The 22,365-nt window shown below is 35.4% G+C and overlaps 4 protein-coding genes across 6 annotated transcripts; all 4 read left to right on the top strand.

The window, feature by feature from the left end:
• Positions 1-7,341: 7,341 nt before the first annotated feature.
• On the top strand, positions 7,342-8,592 carry LOC114762807 (uncharacterized). 3 transcript variants are annotated; one of them, XM_028952392.1, is made up of 4 exons: positions 7,358-7,396; positions 7,514-7,585; positions 8,077-8,233; positions 8,389-8,592. In XM_028952392.1, coding segments are annotated over exons 2-4 (207 nt in total). In that variant the 5' UTR covers positions 7,358-7,396; positions 7,514-7,583; the 3' UTR covers positions 8,437-8,592. The 3 variants fall into 3 exon arrangements, with proteins under 3 accessions (XP_028808226.1, XP_028808225.1, XP_028808224.1); XM_028952393.1 differs by lacking the exon at positions 7,514-7,585 and having other exon boundaries at positions 7,342-7,396; XM_028952391.1 differs by lacking the exons at positions 7,358-7,396; positions 7,514-7,585 and adding an exon at positions 7,603-7,748.
• Positions 8,593-11,766: 3,174 nt separating this feature from the next.
• Positions 11,767-12,399, top strand: LOC114762796 (dehydration-responsive element-binding protein 1D-like). The gene has a single exon (XM_028952373.1). It carries the CDS (start codon positions 11,767-11,769, stop codon positions 12,397-12,399), a length of 633 nt encoding a protein of 210 aa, XP_028808206.1.
• A 6,994-nt stretch (positions 12,400-19,393) lies between these two features.
• Positions 19,394-20,089, top strand: LOC114762861 (stress-response A/B barrel domain-containing protein At5g22580-like). Its single transcript, XM_028952460.1, has 2 exons — positions 19,394-19,538; positions 19,693-20,089. The coding sequence occupies exons 1-2, from the start codon at positions 19,420-19,422 to the stop codon at positions 19,904-19,906; spliced, it is 333 nt and encodes a 110-aa protein (XP_028808293.1). The 5' UTR covers positions 19,394-19,419; the 3' UTR covers positions 19,907-20,089.
• A 416-nt stretch (positions 20,090-20,505) lies between these two features.
• Positions 20,506-21,624, top strand: LOC114762864 (uncharacterized). The gene is made up of 2 exons (XM_028952463.1): positions 20,506-21,275; positions 21,364-21,624. Exons 1-2 carry the CDS (start codon positions 20,603-20,605, stop codon positions 21,465-21,467), a joined length of 777 nt encoding a protein of 258 aa, XP_028808296.1. The 5' UTR covers positions 20,506-20,602; the 3' UTR covers positions 21,468-21,624.
• Positions 21,625-22,365: the final 741 nt, after the last annotated feature.

Raw genomic sequence — 22,365 nt, 5'->3', positions numbered from 1 at the left:
AGCCCTATGAACATTCAAATATTAGAACATTAGAACACATTTTTATAAACTTTATATGTAATAAATATATAAAACTAACGTTTCAATGACATCTTTGGTTTCTTCGGTTGGACTTCCACGGAGGGAATCGAACCAGTAGACTTTGTTTTCAAAAGGGGCGCAAACAATTAGAGTCCAATGATAACTGCAAAATACGAACCATGTTAATTATAATCCTACATATATAACAAGTGTATCTCAAATATAATAATATACTTACTTTTCCACGTAAGGTACAAAATATATTTTCTTTTTCAACTGAGTCATTGCGGTCATCATGTAGATCGACCTGGCTTCCACAGTATTGGCTATTTTTTGTACCTTTTGAGGACACATAAAGCCATATGTGTCCTCAAGTCCTGCCTGCCTACAGACTCCAACAAAATGCCTGTTGTTCAAATAAGAAATATTAGAATATGCATAAGTATAATACAAAAAATTAGTTTAGTTATTGTAACTTACAAAATAGCCAGCTGCATAAAGACTATATCCCACTCCTCAAAGTTGAGGAACTGAATGAGGTCCTTCTTGTCAATAGTGAACTGGTATGTGACATCTGAACCCACAATTCCCGGCGGCATATTATAAGTAAGAGAGTTTTCCATATTTGTTACCATGCTATGAAGAAGCTCCAAACTCCCATACATAACCCCAATATCAGCAGGAAGAGGCAGCAGGACAGGTTCTGAAGCGCTACTTGCCGTCTTCTTCGTTGTCGCCTTCTTTGTTGTCGCCTTCTTCGATGGTGTAGGCTTTCCAATAAGTCGTTTTGGCCACAGAATGAAATTTCCTTTAGCCTGAACCAGTAGGCGAACCTCATCAGTAGGGATGGGCACTGGTGTATCACCTTGACCGCTACGGATTTTATCCACCGTCACCCTCTATTGATCTACTGGAACTTTCTTCCCGTGGATCGTTGAGCCCGAGAATACTCGGCCATTAGCAACATGAAATGTCGAATCTCCATTAACGTCGACATAGAGAGAACACGGTGTTCCATTGTCTTGGACAGGGTCAGGGCTAGGGTTAGGGTCAGATAATGTCAGCTGTTGTGTCTGATTATTACTGCCCTTCCCACTTTTCATCATAGGTGAACCCTAAAATATAAGAAGAAATTACTTAAGGCACATTATATAAGTTTAAATTGACGAAATGAACCTTTATTACCTGTGACGGCTCAGACACTCGGGGCATCTGGAATCCGGTCGTGCCCATCATCATTGCAAACTTGGCATCAAACTCCTCACGCATCTTTTGCATCTCTGCCTTGTGTTCTTCACTGAGTTGAACTCGAACTCTTTCCGTTTCTTCTTGTAATCGTCGGTCGAGTTCCTCTTTAGATACCATGTCAGCGGAGGATGATCCAGTACTTTTTCGAGAACCAGGACCAAAAAATTGTTTGATGCCAATTCCTTTAGGGGCCCCTCTGACTCTGCCGGGATGGTTAGCCTTTCCAATGGCAGTGGCCAAGATATCCATCCGCCCATGAGGAACAAATGTACCTTGGGATAATTGCTCCTCAAGTGTATCCTGTAACATTAAAATAACAACTTCAATTTAACATAATTAAAAAAACAATTAATGAAGCATAATGCTAATATTACTTACAATTTTCTCAGCAACAATAGCAGCCTCTGGAGTGAGATATTGACCCCTTTTAATCCTCGCCGCCTTCCATTTTTCTTGGCGAGAAGGACGGTCGATAGGTGGAATGACTCCAGTAGGATCTGAAGCAGCAGCCATTTCTGCACTCTTTTGCCGCTCCTCCATCATACTTCTTTCCAACCCACCATACCCTGCACGAGACATGGTATGTGGGTACACATTCAGCTCAGATATTTGCTTGTTCTTCCTACTTAGTGCCTATGACAATAAAAATTTAACAAAGTTAGTTTAGTTAAATATAATATAAATTGATAAAAAACTAAGTTTGAAGAAACCAAACCTGAAATGCAGGGTCTTGACGTTGCTGCACAAACCTCTCCCTTGCCTCGTCACTAATAAAAGAGTATCGTTCTTTAGGATGCTCGCCCTTTCTTTTTCCACGAAGATACTCTCTTGTAAGCGTGGATTTAAAATCCCTCCACCGGTCATCGAGTTGCTTATACAAACGGTCTCTCATTTCTTCATTGCGGGAATATCAAATGTCAACTGCAATATAATACAATAGAGTTATAAGCAAATAATCAATTATAATTAACACTAATAAAGAAAAGAATTCGTAACGTACCAAAATATCCTCCCAATTTTGTTTTAAGTTTTTATCTACCATCTTCCAATTAAGAATGTCAATCCCAATCTTACTGCGTGCGAGATAGCCCACATAACTAGTAAATTTAGCCCCTTCAGGACCTATAGCTTTCAAATCAGCGTCAAAGTGTACTACAATCCTCGGGGGCTATGTGTTCTCATCACGTAAGGCCAACTTCTTCATACGGGTTGGCCCTCTACCTCTTTTCGCTCTATGGAAGGAGTTGTCATCTCCAGAACCTTGTTGATCAGATCCATCCATTTCCTGTTCAACAAACAACCAATAAATATTAGAATAAGTCCCGTATAAAACATCAAGTATATTTTTAAAAAAATCACATTAGCTGTGAAAGGCCTTACAACGATTATCCTCCCAAATTCCTTCACAATGATCATCCCTAACCGCATAGTCATCATCTACCAAATCTAATTCAGTAATTTTAGGTCGAGTAACTGTGAAAGGCGGGATTTCGTCAAGATTGACCTCTGAGTCACCGTCATCTCCACCAACTCCTTGCCTCTTACCCTGGAGCACAATAGATAATTTCTTTTTTGCTAGATCGATAACATAAAACACTTGTTTTGCTTGATTTGCCAAAATAAATGGCTCATCTCCATATCCAATCCTCTCAAGATCGACTGAAACAAAATCAAATTCTTCATCAACTTGCACAGCACTATTATTAACCCACTTACATTTGAAGACGGGAACTTTAAATTTGGTATAGCTAACCTCCCATATCTCTTCTATTACTCCATAATAGGATATTGACGCTAACATTGGGTTTCTATCTTTTGAACTAGCAAAATGCATTGCTTCAGCTACTACCATCACCCCACTGTTCTGCATGGTACTCTTATCATCTTGGGTTTTTGTATAAAATGAATAACCATTTATGTCATATCCGCCCCAACACACAACCTCAAAACGAGGCCCTGCAGCTAGTCTCTGTATTGTTTCAAAAGGATTACCATCCTTTAACACTTGTTGCTTGAACCACTCGGCAAATGACTTGTTATGCTCGTTGGCTAGTTGCATATCGTTCTTTCTTGGATTCAAGTTCTTCAACATATTCTTGTGAGCATTCAAGTAAGGCAAAACTTCATCCGTGTTGTTTAAAATATATAGATGTGCCTGCATTACAACATCTCTTGACATAGACCTCACTATGACACCCCGTGTTCCCTTGCTTCTCCCCTGATCATGCCGAGATTGAGGAAGTCCAACTGTCTTTACCTTATCAAGATATGCATTGCAGAACTCAACTGTCTCTTCAGCTATATATCTCTCAACAATTGATGCCTCAGGCCGATAAGGATTCTTAGAGTACCCTTTTAGAATTTTCATGTATCTCTCAAATGGGTACATCCACCTTAAACACACAGGACTGCAAAGTCTTATCTCTCGTACAAGGTGAGCTATCAAATGGACCATAATATCAAAAAATGAGGGAGGAAAGTGCATTTCCAATTGGGAGAGGATTACATAACCTTCATTTTCTAATTCATCTAACTCAGCAGGATCAATGACTTTGCTACAAATAGCGCTAAAAAACATACAAATTCTCGTAATAGTACTTCTCACATCGGTTTTCATAATGCCTCGAATAGCAAGTAGAAGTAATTGTTGCATCAACACGTGACAATCATGAGACTTCATCCCCGTTATCTTCAAATCATGCATTGAAACAAGTTTGTTCAAATTAGAAGAATAACCTTGTGGCACCTTAAGGTTATTAATAAAACCACAGAAACTTGTTTTCTCTGCTTTTGATAATGTGTGCGCAGCTGGATATAAATAAGCCCTTTTACCCTCTCTTTCTTGTGGGTGGAGGAGTTTTCTTATTCCAATTTCGGCTAAGTCACGTCTTGCATTGATTCCATCCTTAGTCTTTCCACTTATATGTAAAAGTGTACCAACAAGACTCTCACACACATTCTTCTCCACATGTATCACATCTAGACTATGCCTCACATCAAGACTATGCCAATATGGAAGATCAAAAAAGATAGATCTTTTTTTCCATATATTCCTCTCACCGGCAGTCTTCTTCTTCTTCTTACCAAAGACCACATTAATTTCCTCCACCCGCTGATAAACTTCTTCTCCAGTTAATGGTCTTGGAGCCATTTCATATTCTTGTGAGTCATTAAATGCCTTTTTCAATCTACGGTAAGGGTGATACCGACTAAGAAACCTTCTGTGACTAAGGTATACCATCTTCCTGCCATGTTTAAGTTGCCTATAGTGGATGCCTTCTTCGCATATTGGGCATGCTTTATGCCCCTTAACACTGTATCCTGACAAATTTCATATGCTGGAAAGTCATTTATCATAGTGAAGATCATAGCACGTAAATTGAAGGTCTCTTGTTTATATGCATCAAACACATCAACACCTTCCACCCATAATTTTTTCAGATCCTCAATCAAATGTGTCAAACACACATCGATATCGTTTCCCGGCTATTTTGGCCTTGAGATCATCAAAGATAGCATGATATATTTTCTTTTCATACATAACCAAGGAGGCAAATTGTAAATTACGAGAAGCACCGGCCAAGCACTGTGTGTGCTACTAAGATTACCATATGGATTAATTCTGTCCGTACAAAGACCTAGCTGAAGGTTTCTTGGCTCGCTACTGAATTGAGGAAATTTTTGATCTATTGTTTTCCATTGAGGAGAATCTGCTGGGTGACGAAGCTTTCCATCACATATTTTCTCATCGAAATGCCATCTCAAGTTTTTGCTTTGTGGCATTAGCAAATAGACGCTTAAATCGTGGTATTATTGGAAGATACCACAGAACCTTCAAAAGAGAACCTTTGGTCATCTCATTATAATCACCACCATCTTTCTTAACCTTGTATCTTGAAGTCTCACATTTAGGGCACTTATTCAACCCTTCATACTCATTTCTGAATAATATACAGTCATTAGGGCATGCATGTATCTTCTCATATTCCAAACCCATAGGACACAAAAAATTTTTTGCCTCATACATTCGTTTCGGAAGTGAATTCCCCTTTGGAAGAATATCACTCAGCAGTTCAAGTAATTCCGTGAAACTAGCATCGGTCCAACCATTTTTTGCCTTCAAGTTCATCAATTTCAACACGGTTGTCAACCTTGTGTAATCATCTTTACACCCTAGGTATAAAGGCATTTCTGCATCACTACACAAAGTTTCGAAAGTGGAAGAGAACTGTGTAGAAGATTCAGACCTTATGTCATGAAACATATCCGAAATTCTATCACCAAAGTCTTCATTCACAACCTTCTCCTTTCCAGATAGTGTAGTCTTTCTAATTTCTCCATGCCATATCCAATTTGTATACCTCAAATTTATCCCATCACAGATAAGATGCTCTTTTATCTCAGAAATACTCCTCCAACTATTGTTTAGGCATTTGACACAAGGACAATAATATAATCCATCTCTTTGATTAGGGGCATTTCTCTGAGCAAACTGAAGAAACCTTTCAACCCTATCCTCATATTCTTTGCTAATTCTCTTAGCTTTCATCCAACTACGATCCATTGTTCTACAGAGTCAATGAACATAGTTGTCAAGCTCAATTGTAACTCCTCAATTCAAATATTGAAATAATAAAATAATTAAATGTTAGTCAATAAATTAAAATTGACTAACACTTAATTACAAATTAAAGGGAATGTCTCCCTTTTAAAAATAAAAAATTCGTATAATTTTTCAATCTAATTTTTCCTATAACAAATCTTAAATTTGTATACAAAATTAAACAAATCAATCAAACCAATATAACAATGTAACAAAAATTAAAAATAGGATAAATTTAAAGAATATAATAAATAAAAAAAATAAGAATTCAATTTCAAACCAATTCAATGAATAAAGATTCTTAAAGCTAAAATTTCTGAATACAAAACAGGAACACAAACAATATCCATTTATAATGAAATTTTAAACAACACTTTATCATCAATCAAAGTTCATAACGAAAAAAAAAGCACAAAACAATTAACAGATTATTTATTACTAAATTATGAAATTTATTTCAAAAAATTTACCAAAAATTCGAAATAAATATCAAAAAATTATTAAAAAATCAAAAAATTCAAAACTAATCAACTTCAAAATTTTAAACATGTTTCTAATACCGTACATAAGAAGGAATTGAGGTTTTCTCACATCCAATGTCCCCAATCAACAACTCAACCAAATAAAAAATGCAAAATCGACAATGTAAGCCAACCACAATGTAAAACTAACAAACCCATTCGAAATACAACGGATTTTAACGGCCAAAACATCCAGGAAACCAAAAAAAATTGAAGAGAATGAAAGAAGAGGATACTCACATAATAGAGATGATTCAATGCGAAAAGAGGGGCGACTCCACGGCGACAGGCGGCGGCGGCGGGCGGCGGCAAGACCACACAAGCAAAATGGAGGAGTTTAAACTGCGGGACAGTGGAAGGAATGGTCGGTAATGGAAGTTTTTTGGTGGTGGGACAAAGGGGGATTACGGTGCACTAAGTCAAGACTGTGAAAATAAGAGAACTAGAACGCGCCGTAGGGTTTAAGTTGGAACTTTCCACGGCGGTTTTCCAAGTAACCGCCGTGGAAAATCAAGAGTTATTCCATTTATTTACAAAATTGCCACCGTCTTTTTTTCCATGGCGTTTTTTCTCTTAACCGCCGTTATTTTGCGACGTTAAATGTTTTTTCTCTAGTAGTGTTCTCGTCTCTTTGCAGACTGCTTTTTGTCTCCCAAGCCCCATCTCTCATATAAACCCGAAAACATTCGGCCCGCTCCTTCATGCATCCTCATTACTTTTTTTATCAAGCATTGTTTTTTTATCCAAAAATATTAGTTTAGGGTATAATAATATTTATGTATATATTTTTTAATCCTTTAATCCTTCGATATTAATATTCCATAATCTTTGTGGTCATTCATAGTAAATATTGACTTCTAAAGATCCTTCAATATAATTTGGTAATCACTACCCCGTGAATGACGCTGTATATGAAGAATTAGAAAGCCGTCCTTTTCTCTATTTTCTTCCTCGCAAATCGACAGCAACCGGTGAGAATTCAAGTCCATTACCTCCATTCAAAGTAAGCTTCTCTTTGTGTACATTTGTTGCGATATCGATAACGCAATTTCCTGATCTCTTCACTGCACTTTTTCCTTTTCCTTTTTTTTTTTTCTCATGATGACTTGTTTTCCATCAGTGATCCATATCGTCTGCCAATATGCACTTTCTGACGTCGATCAGTTTGATCTTCCTGACATCCAGTTTAAATGTAATGTAATCTTCCGTTTATTTTTCGAATCGGCCCTTCAACGGGGTCGTGATCTGATTTTTCGGGGTGTTCCTTATGGTGCATTGTTAAGCTGTATTTTGCTCTAAATTGAAGCATCGTGATCTGGGTAGCCTCAGTCCCTAGGGTCTTTTATGAATTGGCCGTGCGTGCATCTCTGTTTTAAACTTGGATTATTGCTTAACAGGACAGGCACGTTCAGACTAATTATGATTGGATAGTTGAATCTAATTTGGGATTTCTTGGTTTGGTTCTACAAATATTTCTATATTTTCTCTTTTCTGGGCACATTCCTTTTATCAGGGTGCTGGATATTTTATAGCTTGAGTTCAGGCTTTCTTTTTTTTTTTTTAATTAATACTCATCTCATGAGATACAAATTTGATTATATATATGTTTTATTTAATTCCATGCCATGACATGTTTTCTTGTGTTAAGAGTTTGTCACCATTGATGATATATATGTGAAGCAGGATGTCAGAATTACCCTTCAGACCAAGAGAGAAGCTTACTGAGAAGCAGAAATATTTCCAAAATATCCGTAAATACACCCACCTGAAAGGACCAAATGATAAGATCACTTCTGTGGCAATACCCCTTGCCCTGGCAGCATCTTCAATCTTCCTGATTGTAAGTTATTTGTTTCAACTTTGATATCATGCATGGTTCTTCATGATCTGGTCTTCATCATAATCCAACTTATCATCTAGTCTGTTCTTGTGAATTAATTACAAATACATGTCTTGCTTAAAATGCTCTATCATGGGCTTTCTGTTTGTATGCAGGGAAAAGGGATTTATAATATGTCCCATGGAATAGGGAAGAAAGAATGACGTGGTAATTTTTAAGGCAGCAGGAACCTCCTCATTGAATTCTATTGCAGTTATATATGTTTGTTTCCATTAATAAATTTGCTTACTTGCGTGGCAAAACTTTGGTCGCCAGTGGAAGTCGAGAACTTTGAAAGAAATTAGAATTTTCCTTGTGTTTTGATGTCTCCAACTGTTTTTTTCTTCTTCTTCTTTTTTTTTTTCAAATTCCCAATCTGCGATCGATCTGGTGCAACACTTGTGGTAACTAATTAAGTTTTGAAGGAAATTAATTAGGTATACTTTATACTTGAAATTAAGTTTTGTGGTACTTGCCTTAATCCATGTGCAACTGTATGTTAATCAAATTGCAATGTAACTTCAAGGGATCGGATGCGATTAGACATTATAACAAGTTCAACTTTTGGTATATTGGTCGCTGTTATATAAACGGACAATCAACTGAGATTTAAGATCAAATTAACTTGTTGGCATGCTATATATACGAATAATCAAGAGGCCTTGCATGATATAAGGGAAATTCATGGCCGCCCCAATAAAAGCTGGTCTAATTAAGTAGTAAGGATTTATTATCCTATAAGTCATAAAGCTATTGGCTCAAATCCCACAACTGACATAAGAATTTTATTGGCACATGATCTGTAACTACACATGTAAAAATCAGCGCTCTAAGGCCGGAGATATGTTAATTTCAGCCATATTGAACCTCACCACAACTCGCCTTAACCTTTTATTATTAAAAAGAAAATTCCATACCCAGCATATTTTGTATGTTCATGTTAGTTTAACAAACATTCAATACATTTGTAGGAAGAAGATTGCATAAAGTAATAGTCCAAAAAAAAAATCGAAGATGCAGCTTTATATGAAAATTAGAGGAACTAGCAAGCAATAAAAGAGATAAATTAACCAGCAATGAGACGCGAATTATAATAACAGAATCAGTTCATTTTCTCTTTCTCTGGATGTGGTGCATACAGTTTACAAGTGGGGTGAGACGTCTAGCTAAACTCAAAGTCTTAGACTGAATCTAAAAGTAGGCTGGTCTGCAAAACTTAGACTTAGGGGGTGTTCGGCAACCTTCAAATCATGGTTTCAGAAGTACTTTTCTGTAAAACGAGGTAAATTCCTCCACATATTTACTTCGTAAACCGTAAAAGCACTTCTGAAACTATAGTTTGGTTTTTATCCAAACACCCCCTTATTTGTATTGAATTATGAGTAGTTTTTCAAATGTCATTTACGGAATACAAGATAAGTATGTGAGGAGAGTTTTGTTTCAGTTTATGTGAACTTGCTTAAAAATCTGAACGAAACTCTAATCAAGCCCTTAAAAAACAAGTCACATGATACTTATAAAATAAATAATATATTACATAATAGAAATTTAATATTAATACTGATATTGATATATTGATGTCAGTTGGGACTAATTAGCTAGCTGAAAAGACAAAAAATAGAATAGGGTGTGAACAGACATCAGTATAATGGTTCAAACTAACGATAAAAGCATATGTATATGATGATAATTTGAAGCTTAATTGGTTTCATTAATTTCAGCGCATGAGAGATATAGAAAGAGCGTGTAGCTCGATAACCGATGACACTAGAAACATCCGTCCAGTGTGAAAATATTGACCTGGGGTTTTTCTCCTTCATACTAAACACGTTCAGTGGCAGTGTGTGAAAAGATGTATAAAACTGGTTTGAATTATACTGATAAAAGTGATTTTTATTAATTAATATAATATAATTCATGTTTGAATAGATTTTTATCAAAAAGCAAGCTTAACAAAAACTTATTTGGACCATATATTAAGAAGTCAGTTTCATAAGGTTGAAATTTAAATAAAGGCTTAAAGTCAGAAAAAACTATTCTAGCTTCAACTTTTCTTTTTTTTGACCAGCATACTCTAGCTTCAACTTGACTTCTGATTTGAAAGCTCTTTTTACTCTTTTTAGAAGTCATTCCAAACACCATAATATGTTGGGCCAAGGTGACTTTTTATGACACAAATTAAAAATCAGTCTGGCAATGCCAAAACAAGCCAGCTTGAAATAAAAGAAAATGGGGGAAAAAGTGGAGTTTTCCGAGTTTGAATGAGGAGGAAAAATAGAAGAAAAGCAAAGTTCAAAAAAAAAGAAAGAGAGGTATGAGACACATCCCATCTTATCCCCAATTTTTCTCTCTGCATATAGAGAAAGCGAATAAGAAGAAAATTCACTTTCCTTTCCGTTGATGTACTCCACCTTTCATTTATCTATTTTCTTTTATCATGTCTACTTGCAATAAAAAAAAACACCATCCACTCATGATTTTCTACCTTGAAAAATAACATTTTTCTAATTTATTTCGCTTGAAAACATAACAACAACAAAAATAAATCTTTATCAAATAATTTGATTTTAAATTGTTTGATGATGTTAATTTTAATAATAATATGACTTTTTTCATTGTGTTATTTAATTTAATATTAAACATGATATATTTTACATAGAAAGATATTTTTGCCATTCCAGACGAGAAGAATGACAATATTTTCTCCCCAAAATTTTCTCATTTCTATTTTTTTCTTCCCCACTTTCCTTTCCATCCAAACGGATCACATTATATTAATATCGAGGATGGAGCCTTTACAAGAGCTTATATCTTTCTAGTAAAAAAAAGAACTTAGTTTTCTTTGCAATTACAATACTGATCAGTTTCATTTCAAGTTTTGGATAGTGCCCCGGCTCTTTATTATATATATTTGTGTAAATATAAATATCGAATATACAAATTAATAAGGGTATGATACATGTATTTCAGATAAAAGAATTAAAGTGGTTAAATTCAATAGCCCTGTGGTCCTTACCTTATGGTTGTCCAAAGCGGTTAGCAGTGACCACTGAACAAGTTTCTTCAGCTTGAGTTGGGTTAAAAGCACGGAATGTATTTGCACCATCATTATCTTCAAATAAAGTATTTTCCACGGTAGCACCATAAATTTATGTGTCTGTGTTTTCCCACTGATGATTATATGTGTACATGCATTCACGCACGCGAAGGTTTGTCATTTTTCGTTATCATGTGGGCCTAATTAGTAATTAGAATCCCCACGTGCTTGATATGATTTTTTCCCCTTCAACGAAACTGACTATATATATATTTTTTTTATAAAAAAAAAAAGCCTTAGTTAGATCCTTCTTCGTATCACACCCTTCGTGTCGCACGCTGATCCTTCGGGATTTATATATATATCCCTCACTCTTCCACGGTTTTCCCCAACTAAACACCATTGAAATAATTAATTATAAACCTCGTTTTGGCCTCTCGATCGTTGCTCTCTTGTCATGGACTTTAAGAATGGATCTTCTTCATGCTCACCACGAAACCCTAGCCCTCCTGCATCTCATAAGAGGAAAGCAGGAAGAAAGAAATTTCAGGAGACTCGACATCCTCTCTTTCGAGGTGTCCGGCGAAGGAACGGTAACCGGTGGGTTTGTGAAGTCCGGGAACCGAAAAAGAAGTCCAGGATTTGGCTCGGCACTTACCCTAATCCAGAAATGGCGGCTAGGGCACACGACGTGGCTGCCCTGGCTCTCCGAGGCAGCTCGGCTGCTCTCAATTTCCCTGACTCAGCTTGGCTCCTCCCGGTCGCCACCTCATCCTCCGCCAAGGACATCAGAGCAGCTGCGGCCGAAGCCGCCCACGCTTTCCGACCAACCTCCTCAAATGCTCATCAGAACATTAGAGAGCCTTTTTTCTCAGTTGAAGAAAAGGAAAAGAGCAATAGTGAAGGTGGTGATGAGTGTCGAAGTTTGTTCTTGGACGAGGAGGCATTGTATAATATGCCGAGCCTGTTAGATCATATGGCCGAGGGTCTGCTTCTTAGCCCTCCTTCTATCTGCCGGAGGGCCTTGGGTTTAGGTTTGGACGATGATTTTACGTGTCAAGTAGACTTGACTTTATGGCAAGACGACTAAAGCTCAAACAATATTCCCTTGTATAGTCTATTTTTAAACAAATAATTAAGATAATTTGCGAATAGAAGTTATACTACACGCACATATATTCGTGGGAGATGTGGGTATATATCTAGAAATTTTTGTTGAATTAATGTCGCCCTATAAATCTTTTAAAAAAAAGGAACAAAATTTCCCTAACCATTAATTGGGTTAAGAAAACAATTGTAACTTAACATTGCGGAGATGTAGTAGAGGAGACAAGGAGTGAGCAGGGTAGTTAAAAGTTGAAGGAAAGTTTTTTTTCATTTTTACATAGACAACAGCAAATTTAGTATCCATATATGTCATGACCTCGTGTGGCCTAGGTATGTCTCCAAATGGGAGCTGACTATAGCTTTTTGTAGTAATGTCGCAGTAGTCCCTGTCCATATATATGATAAAGATACAAGCAGTAGTTTCGTTAAAACAAAGAAAGATTAGCTTCCGGTGTAGGAGGAAAAAAAAACAAATATATAAGAGCTAGTTTGATTTTCAATTTAGTCTTAAATATAATATTACAATCTATTGTTTCTCTCTTCTTTTTTTTTTCATGTTAGTCATCATAGTATTAAAGGTTTCATATATCAAATAGTAATTTTGGTTAATACATATTATTAGCAAGAGTATCTGAGAAGACAACATATATTTATTACAAATAATTAGCTCAACTATTTTTTTTAATATACTCAAATTAGTCGACTAACTTTTATATTAAAGACTGAAGGTAATAAGAAAGAAAGAAGAACTATTGACAAATTAATTAAGTCTGCAGATTAATCTAATTAGTTCTGCATTTTGTAAGGTTCGTAATGTGCAAGAATTGCTTTCAAGTCTCACAGACCCATGCTTCTTCTCCATCATATATACAAATAGCTCATCTTTTCACATATACATATGTATATAGAATATCTATATATATATATATATATATAATCGCCTGTTCGTATGATGAAATTGAAGGTGCGTCAATCCAATTATCAATCGTCTGATCGAGTTGCAATAGTGCTTAATAAATGTGGATTGGATCACCATTTCAAATTTTGCATGCTTGATCGGTGCTTGTTTAATTTTTTGGGTGTTATTAATTGATATTAACTGATATTTTTATTAATTTTTTATTAAGTATCACACTATATACTATCTCCCAGTTCTAAATATAAGACCTTATTTGCAGTTTAAAAATGAGATCTTATATTTAGGATCGAAGGTAATATATGTATTTCTTATATACGAAATAATTGTTTTCATCATTGTTTTTTATTTGGTTTATTCTTTTTTTTCCCATACCAAACAAAATTTGTATGATTTTCTTGCCTTTGGTGTTTTATTTGTTTTTTTAATTTGTTTATAAGTACCATCCAGACCATTCGGTCCAAAATGGGGGCGCTTTAGCCTCGTTAACTGCCCGCCTGCCTGTGTATTAGAAGAACATATAAAATCGTCGAATTCTCATTTAATCAAATGGTTTTGTCATAATGTCAGGAAAATTATACTTGCATACGTCCTTAGGATTTTGCGTTTCAAATCGCTTCATGGGAGCTAGTTAATTTTAGAGGTAAACCATACATGAAAAATATTGAACAATACCGGCCTCTGTTTTAGTGATATACATCTCTATTCCTTAATATAAGAGTTAGTTAAATATAAAACTTTAATCCATTTTATCTCTTAAATTTATAGTGCATTATCTAAAACATCCCTATTAATGGTAAGGAGTTCTTATTAAGAAATAATTTTAATGCACATGATTAAAGAGAATATTTTAAGAAAATCAATACATACTTATTATAATTAACCAATTTAATCAGTTTTTTTAATTTTCTTAAATTAGTTATCTAACTCATATATTAAGGATTGGGGGTAACATATATGATGGAAGAAATATTCATCATTAATTGCCAGCAGCGAAATTCTCAAAACTTATATTCTCTGTTCTTTTTTTAACTGTTAGTTTTATTTGATTGTGATGGATTATAGCTTCACAAGACGATAGTATATAGTTTGCCTCTGATCAAGGGCACAATATCTTTAGTCAGCCTGAAATTAATTAAGTGGCAACTACCCTAATTTTGTCGTCTCTAGGTAACTCAAATTTGAAAAATGTGCGTGCTCTGAGAGGCGGAAGACGAAGTGGGAACTCTGATAGATTTTGTATTGCCCGTGTCAGTACTGTCCCCGCCCCCCCAAAAAAAAACACACACACACGCACACACACTCTCTCTCTCTCGCTCGCTATAATAGGACCTTAAAGATATAAAGGAAAACTCAGCTAATTATATGTGCGTGTGTAGAAGTCTAGAAGAAAGAAGGAAAAAAAAATAGTGTTTTTGTCTCAAAAACTTTGCATTCATATAATCTGACTTTATTCAACCAGATCACTTAAGATTCATGATATACAACTTATTGAAATTCAATTGGTATCATAAAAAAAGTTGTTATGAAAAGACTCTAACCTAAGTTTAAAAAACTTTAATTATAGACCCTGAATTGTAATTTTCCGACACATTTTAAAGCTTTTACTCCTTGAACCATTCAAAGCAATTTTTCTCATGTACGCACCAATTAATCAATTCCTTTTAGCCAATTGTTACAACATATGGTTCATGGATGCAAAAATCGGAAAAATGTAACGTTTGCACTGATTAAGAAACTAATAACTAGACAACACACTAATAATAAGTACATGTGAGTGAGATGTGATATCATAATGGCATGTCGCTTTAAACGAAACCAGCACTAACTTGCCGATAAAAGAGGGGATCTAAGTTTGATTCCACAGTGGAGGCCTGTACGTTGTTTCTATTTGTTTTAAATATAAAGGGAGCAAATTCTATTCTTTTGGACGAAGATATATTCTAGTTGGTCACCCAAAAAAGAAGATATATTCCAGTCATTTAGTTGGATGCATTTTGTTTGCATTCACGTGCTAATTACTCCTCCGGTCTTAAATGTAAGACCCTTATACTAGTGTGTATAAGGGTCTTACATTTAGGACCGGAAGAGTAATTTGCGACGGAATTGGGAGTCACAAGACCAAATGGAAGTAACTTGGAACGCAAATTTAGATTTTCTGCTTTCTCTCCTTCTCTGCCACTCACATGCAACAAATTTTACAGAAAAGGAAAAGGCACAAAATCCTCCAACTCTCTATAAAGTGAGGCCTCAAATCTTTCACTTTACGTGTTTCTAACTCTTTTGTTCTTAGTTTTTCCTGCCTGTCACTATGGCGTGAATGGGGGTAAATGTACAATATTTCCAATGAGAAGGACTTGGCGAGCTAACAATAGGTAAATGAAGAAAGGGAAGAAGTATACGCTGCTGATGGCGGTGGGGGGTTCGTATCTGATGCTTGTGGTCAAGGGCCACGTCTTTTCCCCCACGTACACTTCAAAACCTATCTGTCAGAACTGAGACGAAGCCTCCATGTAACTGATGTCAAACCCCATGTGCATTCTTCATCCTAGCATGGTGGGGAAAAAATGAAAAAAAAAAAAAAACACCTCAAACTGTTACTATTTGCCTTCCGATTCCCCACGAGTACGTACCAACCAAGCCTATTCTTTTTTGAGTACAAAACGGCAAGCTAAAGCTTGAAAATTAGAGAACGAAAGGAATTAACATCAGTTAAATCCCTTGGCCACTCGTCGCCACTGAGCTTTTATCACGCCAAAAGCCTTCCCTGCACCAAGCTGGTACTTCTGAGTATACCAAGTACCAACCAAGCCTATTCTGCTACATTATGAATTACTCTCACTTGCGCCCTGTGATCTCACCAAACCTAAGGGGTGTTTGGCAATTTCAAAAAAAAGTGCTTTTCCACCCTAAACCATGGTTTTGGCCAGGGATTATCCAAACAGGCTGATTTTTCAGGAAACCTTGGTTTGGTCCAAAACCAAAGTTTTGGCCTCCCAAACCATGATTTCATGAAAAAGCAAAAAAAAGTTGCTTTTTAAAAATGTGGTCCTTTTTTTTCACATTATAATACTACTTCCAATCCTTAATATAAGAGTTAGGTAATTAATTTGAGTAGATTAAAAAAATTAGATAAGTTAACTATTTGTAATAAATAGGTATTGTTTTCCCTAAAATATCCATTCTAATCACATGTATTTGCTAGAAGTACCATTTGATGAAATATTTAATATGTATAATTACTAAAAAGACTACTTTAAAAAAATAAATAAATATAATAAATAAAATGGATTGGGGTTTATATTTAAGACCAAATTGAATATCAAAATAGCTCTTATATTAAAGACCGGAGTTAGTATATTGTTAAAAAAAACTAATTGTGAAAAAAATATTATGGGATTTCATATTTAAAATCTTTAAGGTAAAATAATATTTTTCTGTTGGCAAAAAAAAATATTTTTTCAAAACATATTTAATCTTATATTTTATAAATACATATATAAATACTAATTATTTATTAATTACGTTTTTTATATATTATTTATTGTGTTAGCAAAAAAATATATTATTAAAAATTATTACTTCAATAAAAATATATTATAAAATCTATCTTTTATGTAATTATCATATTAATTTATGCCCTTTTTAGTAATTTGTATATATAAAAAGTGCTTCTGATAGCAATTATCCAAACACTCTCATTTTATTAGAATCACTTTTTTACAAAATCTATTCTTCTAAAATCTATTCTCCAGAAACTATTCTTTAAACTAGGGTTTGGCTTCATCCAAACACCCCCTAAGATACAAATATGTCAACTCAGATTTTTAAAGTCCTCGAGCATGTCTTGCCTCAGAATTTATCCCTGCTTCAAAATCGTCTGAAACTAACTTCAAATAAAGTTCACTGGACTGGCTCAATGGCATTGGATTGAGCCCAGGATGGATGTCGCGAGAGGTTTAATTTGTATATATAATTATATATTGGACAGACCAGTTTCGAGGAGAGATGTACCTAACCACCAGCCAGAATTCTGATTCGGATTGGTCGTGACAGCAAGGATGGGCTCCACTTCTTCGTTTACCCTCGGTTCTGGTACTATAGTAAATCAGAAAGTTTTACTGTTATTACCTTGCCATGTCAGGACTAGGGTTATGTCATGCAGTTGCAGAAGATGAAAAAGAGGAGAATTTAACGCAAGAAATAGGTTTTTTTTAACTACTTTGCAGATTAGAAGTTGCATCTCCATATCCAGCGAAGATGTTAATTAAAAGGAGCACATTCCATGCTCATCATAACGATGAGCATAGAGTGCTCATTATAATTTGAAGCATCCAGATCGATTTTAGATGGCTCAAATTAAATTTAATTTTTTATATATTTTAATCAATTTTTTGTTTTAATAAATACAAATTTTAAAATAAATATAATATCATAATTAACATATCTTTAAAAAATAAATTTATCATTGAAAAAATTATATATTAAAAATTTTAAATCTGAATCATCCATCTTAAATTTTGGATGGTTTAGATTACATTAAAGTGATAAGCACTTGGTGCTCATCCTTGTGATGAGCATTAAATGAAAACCCGTTAATTAAATGCGATCTATAGGAAAGGGGGTAAATACTCGAGCCAATTATTGTGCTAATTGATGAAACGTATCATTAAGTGATTGGAATCCTGATAAGAAATTATTAAGAGAAATTTCAAACGGGAAGAGAAAAAGTTTAGACAATTCCAACATCACAAAGGCATCTTGTCCGATAAAGAGTGAGTAGGACGGATTACCTATCGGTCCACGTTATTTCAAGACAATTATATGACGCAACATTTCACTTACCTCCACTCTAATGTCTTACTTTAATTTCGACCGAAAAGACAAACGTTTTGGAAATTTAGACTTGGCAAAGAAAATGGACATTCAAATCGTTAATGACGCAGGTTAACTCCGAAACGAACCAGAAATGGTGACCTGGATTTGTTCTCTGGAAGATGGCTTTGAGCTAAACATACAACCGATTTGATAAGAATTATAACAGCGGCCTAGAATTAAATTACAAGTAGAATCAAAGTGGGCGTGAGAGGCCCACAAAGCAAAAAAAAAAAAACACTTAATGGATCGAGCCTATGATCTCTCATTTATAAGGGAACTTCGATGCTACCAGGTTAAAACATCAAAAGCATTGTCGCATTTACTTATATTTACCTAGATGACTTCTTACTTATAAGGAACTTTCATGTCACTAGGTTATAGACCTTATCATGAAACTCATGTCACTTAGCTATCATTTTTACTCCTGCACATGGCAAGGACATGGAGGAAAATGTCCATGAACTCCCACTATGCTTTTCTGCAAATCTCACTAAAGTCAATAAATTCAAGAAATCCACTGCCTCATGAGAACAAAGTTTCAAAAAGTGTTTTTTCTTTTCTTTTTTTCCTGCTCCCTTTTATAAAGCAGGTTTTAGCTATGAAAATTATCGAGGCATAAAAATTTGACCCGGGAACAAACTAGAAAGTAAGGTTGGTCCAAAGGGGAAAATCATGATAGGCTGTTCTGAGCAGAGGCCAAACCATAAACCTAAACTTGCAGGGGGAAATGACACCAAGTAGACCCCCATTCATGTGCTGCGACAATGACACAAGACAAATTTTACTGTAGGATAGACCCAAGGGGTTCCCCACTAGTGGGTCTATACCTTGAACAGAGCCTGTATCTTTCCTCAGAGATTTGGCTGTGAATGCTGTCCCTTCAAACTTCGGGTCAATAAAAATCTCTAGCTGAGATATTGATACCACTTTCTTTTATTTATCTCTTATTTACTTCAATTTTTTTTATTAATGTGAGACTTCTTTCCGTTCTTTAGCCCACATCTGACCCCGAACAGGACTGCAAACACGCGGTTAAACATGAAATATACTGTCCTGGTATAACTTAAAAGTGTAAAGCGTATCTGATATGACAAGCGACAGATTGGGACTGTGGGGTTTGACGTGCAAATTGCACATATATTACAAGCCTTTCGTGCATTATATATCTGAGTAGGCAGTGACAAGATTTGAACCATAAGTGAAGTAGCCATGGGAGAGTTCAAACACTTTGTGATTGTTAAGTTCAAGGAAGGTGTGGCCATTGAAGATCTCATCAAAGGCATGGGGAAGATGGTCTCTCAGATTGATGCTGTCAAACACTTTGAATGGTAACAATAAGACCCTTTCCCTTTGATTCTGTTTAGCCATAATTCTGATATACTTGCTTACCATCTAGAACTCAATTTCAAAGGCAAGTTTGATACGTAGAGGAAAGATATATGAATAGTTTTCCAATTAATATGACTGAATTGGTATCAACAGGGGACAGGACATTGAGAGCCCAGAGATGTTAAGACAGGGTTACACTCATGCCTTCTTGATGACATTCAACAGTAAGGAAGACTTCGTTGCATTTCAAGGTCATCCAAATCATGTGGAATTCTCTGCAACATTTTCTGCTGCCATTGAGAAGCTTGTGCTTCTGGATTTCCCGTCCACTCTTGTTAAGCCACCGCCAGCTACCGCCACAGCATGATCCTGAAGATCATAAAGCGGCAAAGATTCCATCTTTAAGAAAACTGTTTCTAGTATATGTAAAATTATGGGGTTTTGTTTCTATGTGCCTGTCAGTTCTCAATTATTCTCAACTTGTAATGAGCCATGAGGTCTTTTATTCTCCCTTCTGATTAATGGATCATGAAGTTGCTGTTTGGTAATACTTTATTGCCTGATAAAGTAAATGATTCTGAGTGACAGCAAATGGTTGTGATGAGAGATTCTATCACTTTATATGGAAGAATATTAATGACCTGAAAAAGCAGGTAACTCGGAAATGTAACTTTAGGAGTCTGTTAATGAGAATCCATGGTGGTGAGGGGAATTGAACGACACATGGATCAGAAAAATATATAATAAGCAATAGTGTGAGAAACAAAGCACAGAGGAAGGAAAAGAAAAGGAATCTAATGGGCAAAAGTAAAGTTCCATTTCAAAGGGACATGGCATAATCACATAAAGAAAATTGAATTTGTAGCCTAGCTACTGATTCCTCGAAGCAATATAACCTTTCTTATAAAGATCAATCTAGAGACACATGGGCCCAACTGCAAAAATCATAAGGAAACTGTGGATTCTTGAAGACCCTGCTCTGTCTTCCTCCCTACTATGATCCTGAAGGAAAAACCCGAACAAGATTCAAGATTTCAGATTTCGACTCAGGAAAGTAAAGAATATGAAGAAATTCAGTATTCTTCATTCTGTTCTCTTGTTCAACCTCATGCTTGAGTTTACTTGCATGGCCCAACACAATCATACAAACTATTGTGGTGAGATCATGAGCCAAACATCATCTTCATCTTCTTCTTCATCTATATTGAATAACATAACCCTATGCAGATCACACAACCTTTACTTCAGAACATCTCTGGGCCTTTTCAAAGTTACTTCCATCGACTATAACGCTAGAACAGTAACAATATCACATTCTTCTTCTTCCTCTCTCCAATTTGTTTCTCCTCAGGCGGTCACTGCTGGTTTTCCTTCTCCTCCGGAATCTGATTCACTTCTTCTCTTCAACTGTTCCATCAAAAGAAGAAACAAAAACATCATTTCGCCATTCTTGCATAACTGCAGGGAACTATACTCATCTAAGCCTTATGAATGTTTAGTTGTTAAGGACGTCCACAAAATTGACAAGGGGTTTCATCCTAGGCATTTGAACTGCTCAAATTACATGTGGGTCCATAAAAGTTCTTCAGATGTTAGCAACTACGGAGGATATAAGTTGGGTACGAGGATCTCTTTCGACATTCCGGATCATGTTCCAGATCTGTGTAAGGAGTGTGAGAAGCCTCATGGGAACTGTGGGGCTGGGTTGAAGTGTCTATGCCACACCAAAGAATGCAGTAAGCGCATTTGATTTAATGTGCAGAAAAAAGATTTCTTACTTGTTACTTGGCTCCGATTTTGATTATGTTTTTTCTTTTGTTGCAGAAGACGAGATCCTATCGTCCGATGGGTCCATAAGCGACATTGGTAACGTCTTCTTTTCTCTGCTCTGTATTATTACTGTGCTGATTTTTGTAATGGAAATATAAGCAAAGGGTATTAGAAGATTGAGTTCTTATAAGGCCAGAGAGTCCTTAGTGATGAAATTAAATTAGAAATATTACATATCTTAGGTCTGCAAGATGAAGATGGGTGTATGGATCTCTTTTTGTTGTTTTTTGTTAAAGTGATATTTCATATTATGTGCATGGTTTATGTAATATATCAATAGCCTCTGGCCAAAAAAAAAAAAGAATTAACTTAATTAATAACAGCATTTCTATGTGGAATGAATATAGAACTTCATTTCTAGTACTTCAAGAAATCATAGTTTCTGCTGCTAGTGAAGCATATGTTTGAAAAAAACAATAATATGATTGAATCATTGGATCTCGAGATTTGGCGTTTCAAAAAGTAAGCATGCATGCGGATAAAATAAAAATCACACGGGCCAAAATATTGTAATTTCCTTTTATCATTAGTCGTTACTCCTGAAATGTGAAGGAGTTTCGATCTATCCACGGTTTAAAAAAAAAAACGATTAATATAATGTTGCCTAAATTATTGGGTTGTGATGATAACGAACATGAAGCTCCCATCATCTGTGGGGTAAAATGGTCGGTTGATATTGCTAGCCGCTGCCATGACCTCTGCCAACCCTTTCTTTTCCTTGTAATTTCAGTTAAAGTTCCAATGTTTCATGCTATTTTTTATATTACTGTTCTCTTAAAAAATGGGATGCGTTCAGTTCGAGAAATAAGCTGCCTGTTTTATGACATAAATATTGTATATTGTTACAGGTTTTGTCATATGTGCGTACGCGTGCGTGTGTATTTTTTGATTAAAGTATGATGAATCTATAGTAAGCGTTCAATGATAAAGTGATCAATAATTAAATATATATCATTTACTTGAATTTGTCCAAAAATAACAAGCAGAAAATGTTAA

Source organism: Neltuma alba, unplaced genomic scaffold (genome assembly GCF_004799145.2).
Source record: "Neltuma alba isolate B1F8T4 unplaced genomic scaffold, ASM479914v2 tig00011243_pilon, whole genome shotgun sequence".
NCBI classification, from domain to species: domain Eukaryota; kingdom Viridiplantae; phylum Streptophyta; class Magnoliopsida; order Fabales; family Fabaceae; genus Neltuma; species Neltuma alba.
Note: the sequence above shows the minus strand (reverse complement) of the source record. Positions and strands in the feature narration are given on the sequence as shown.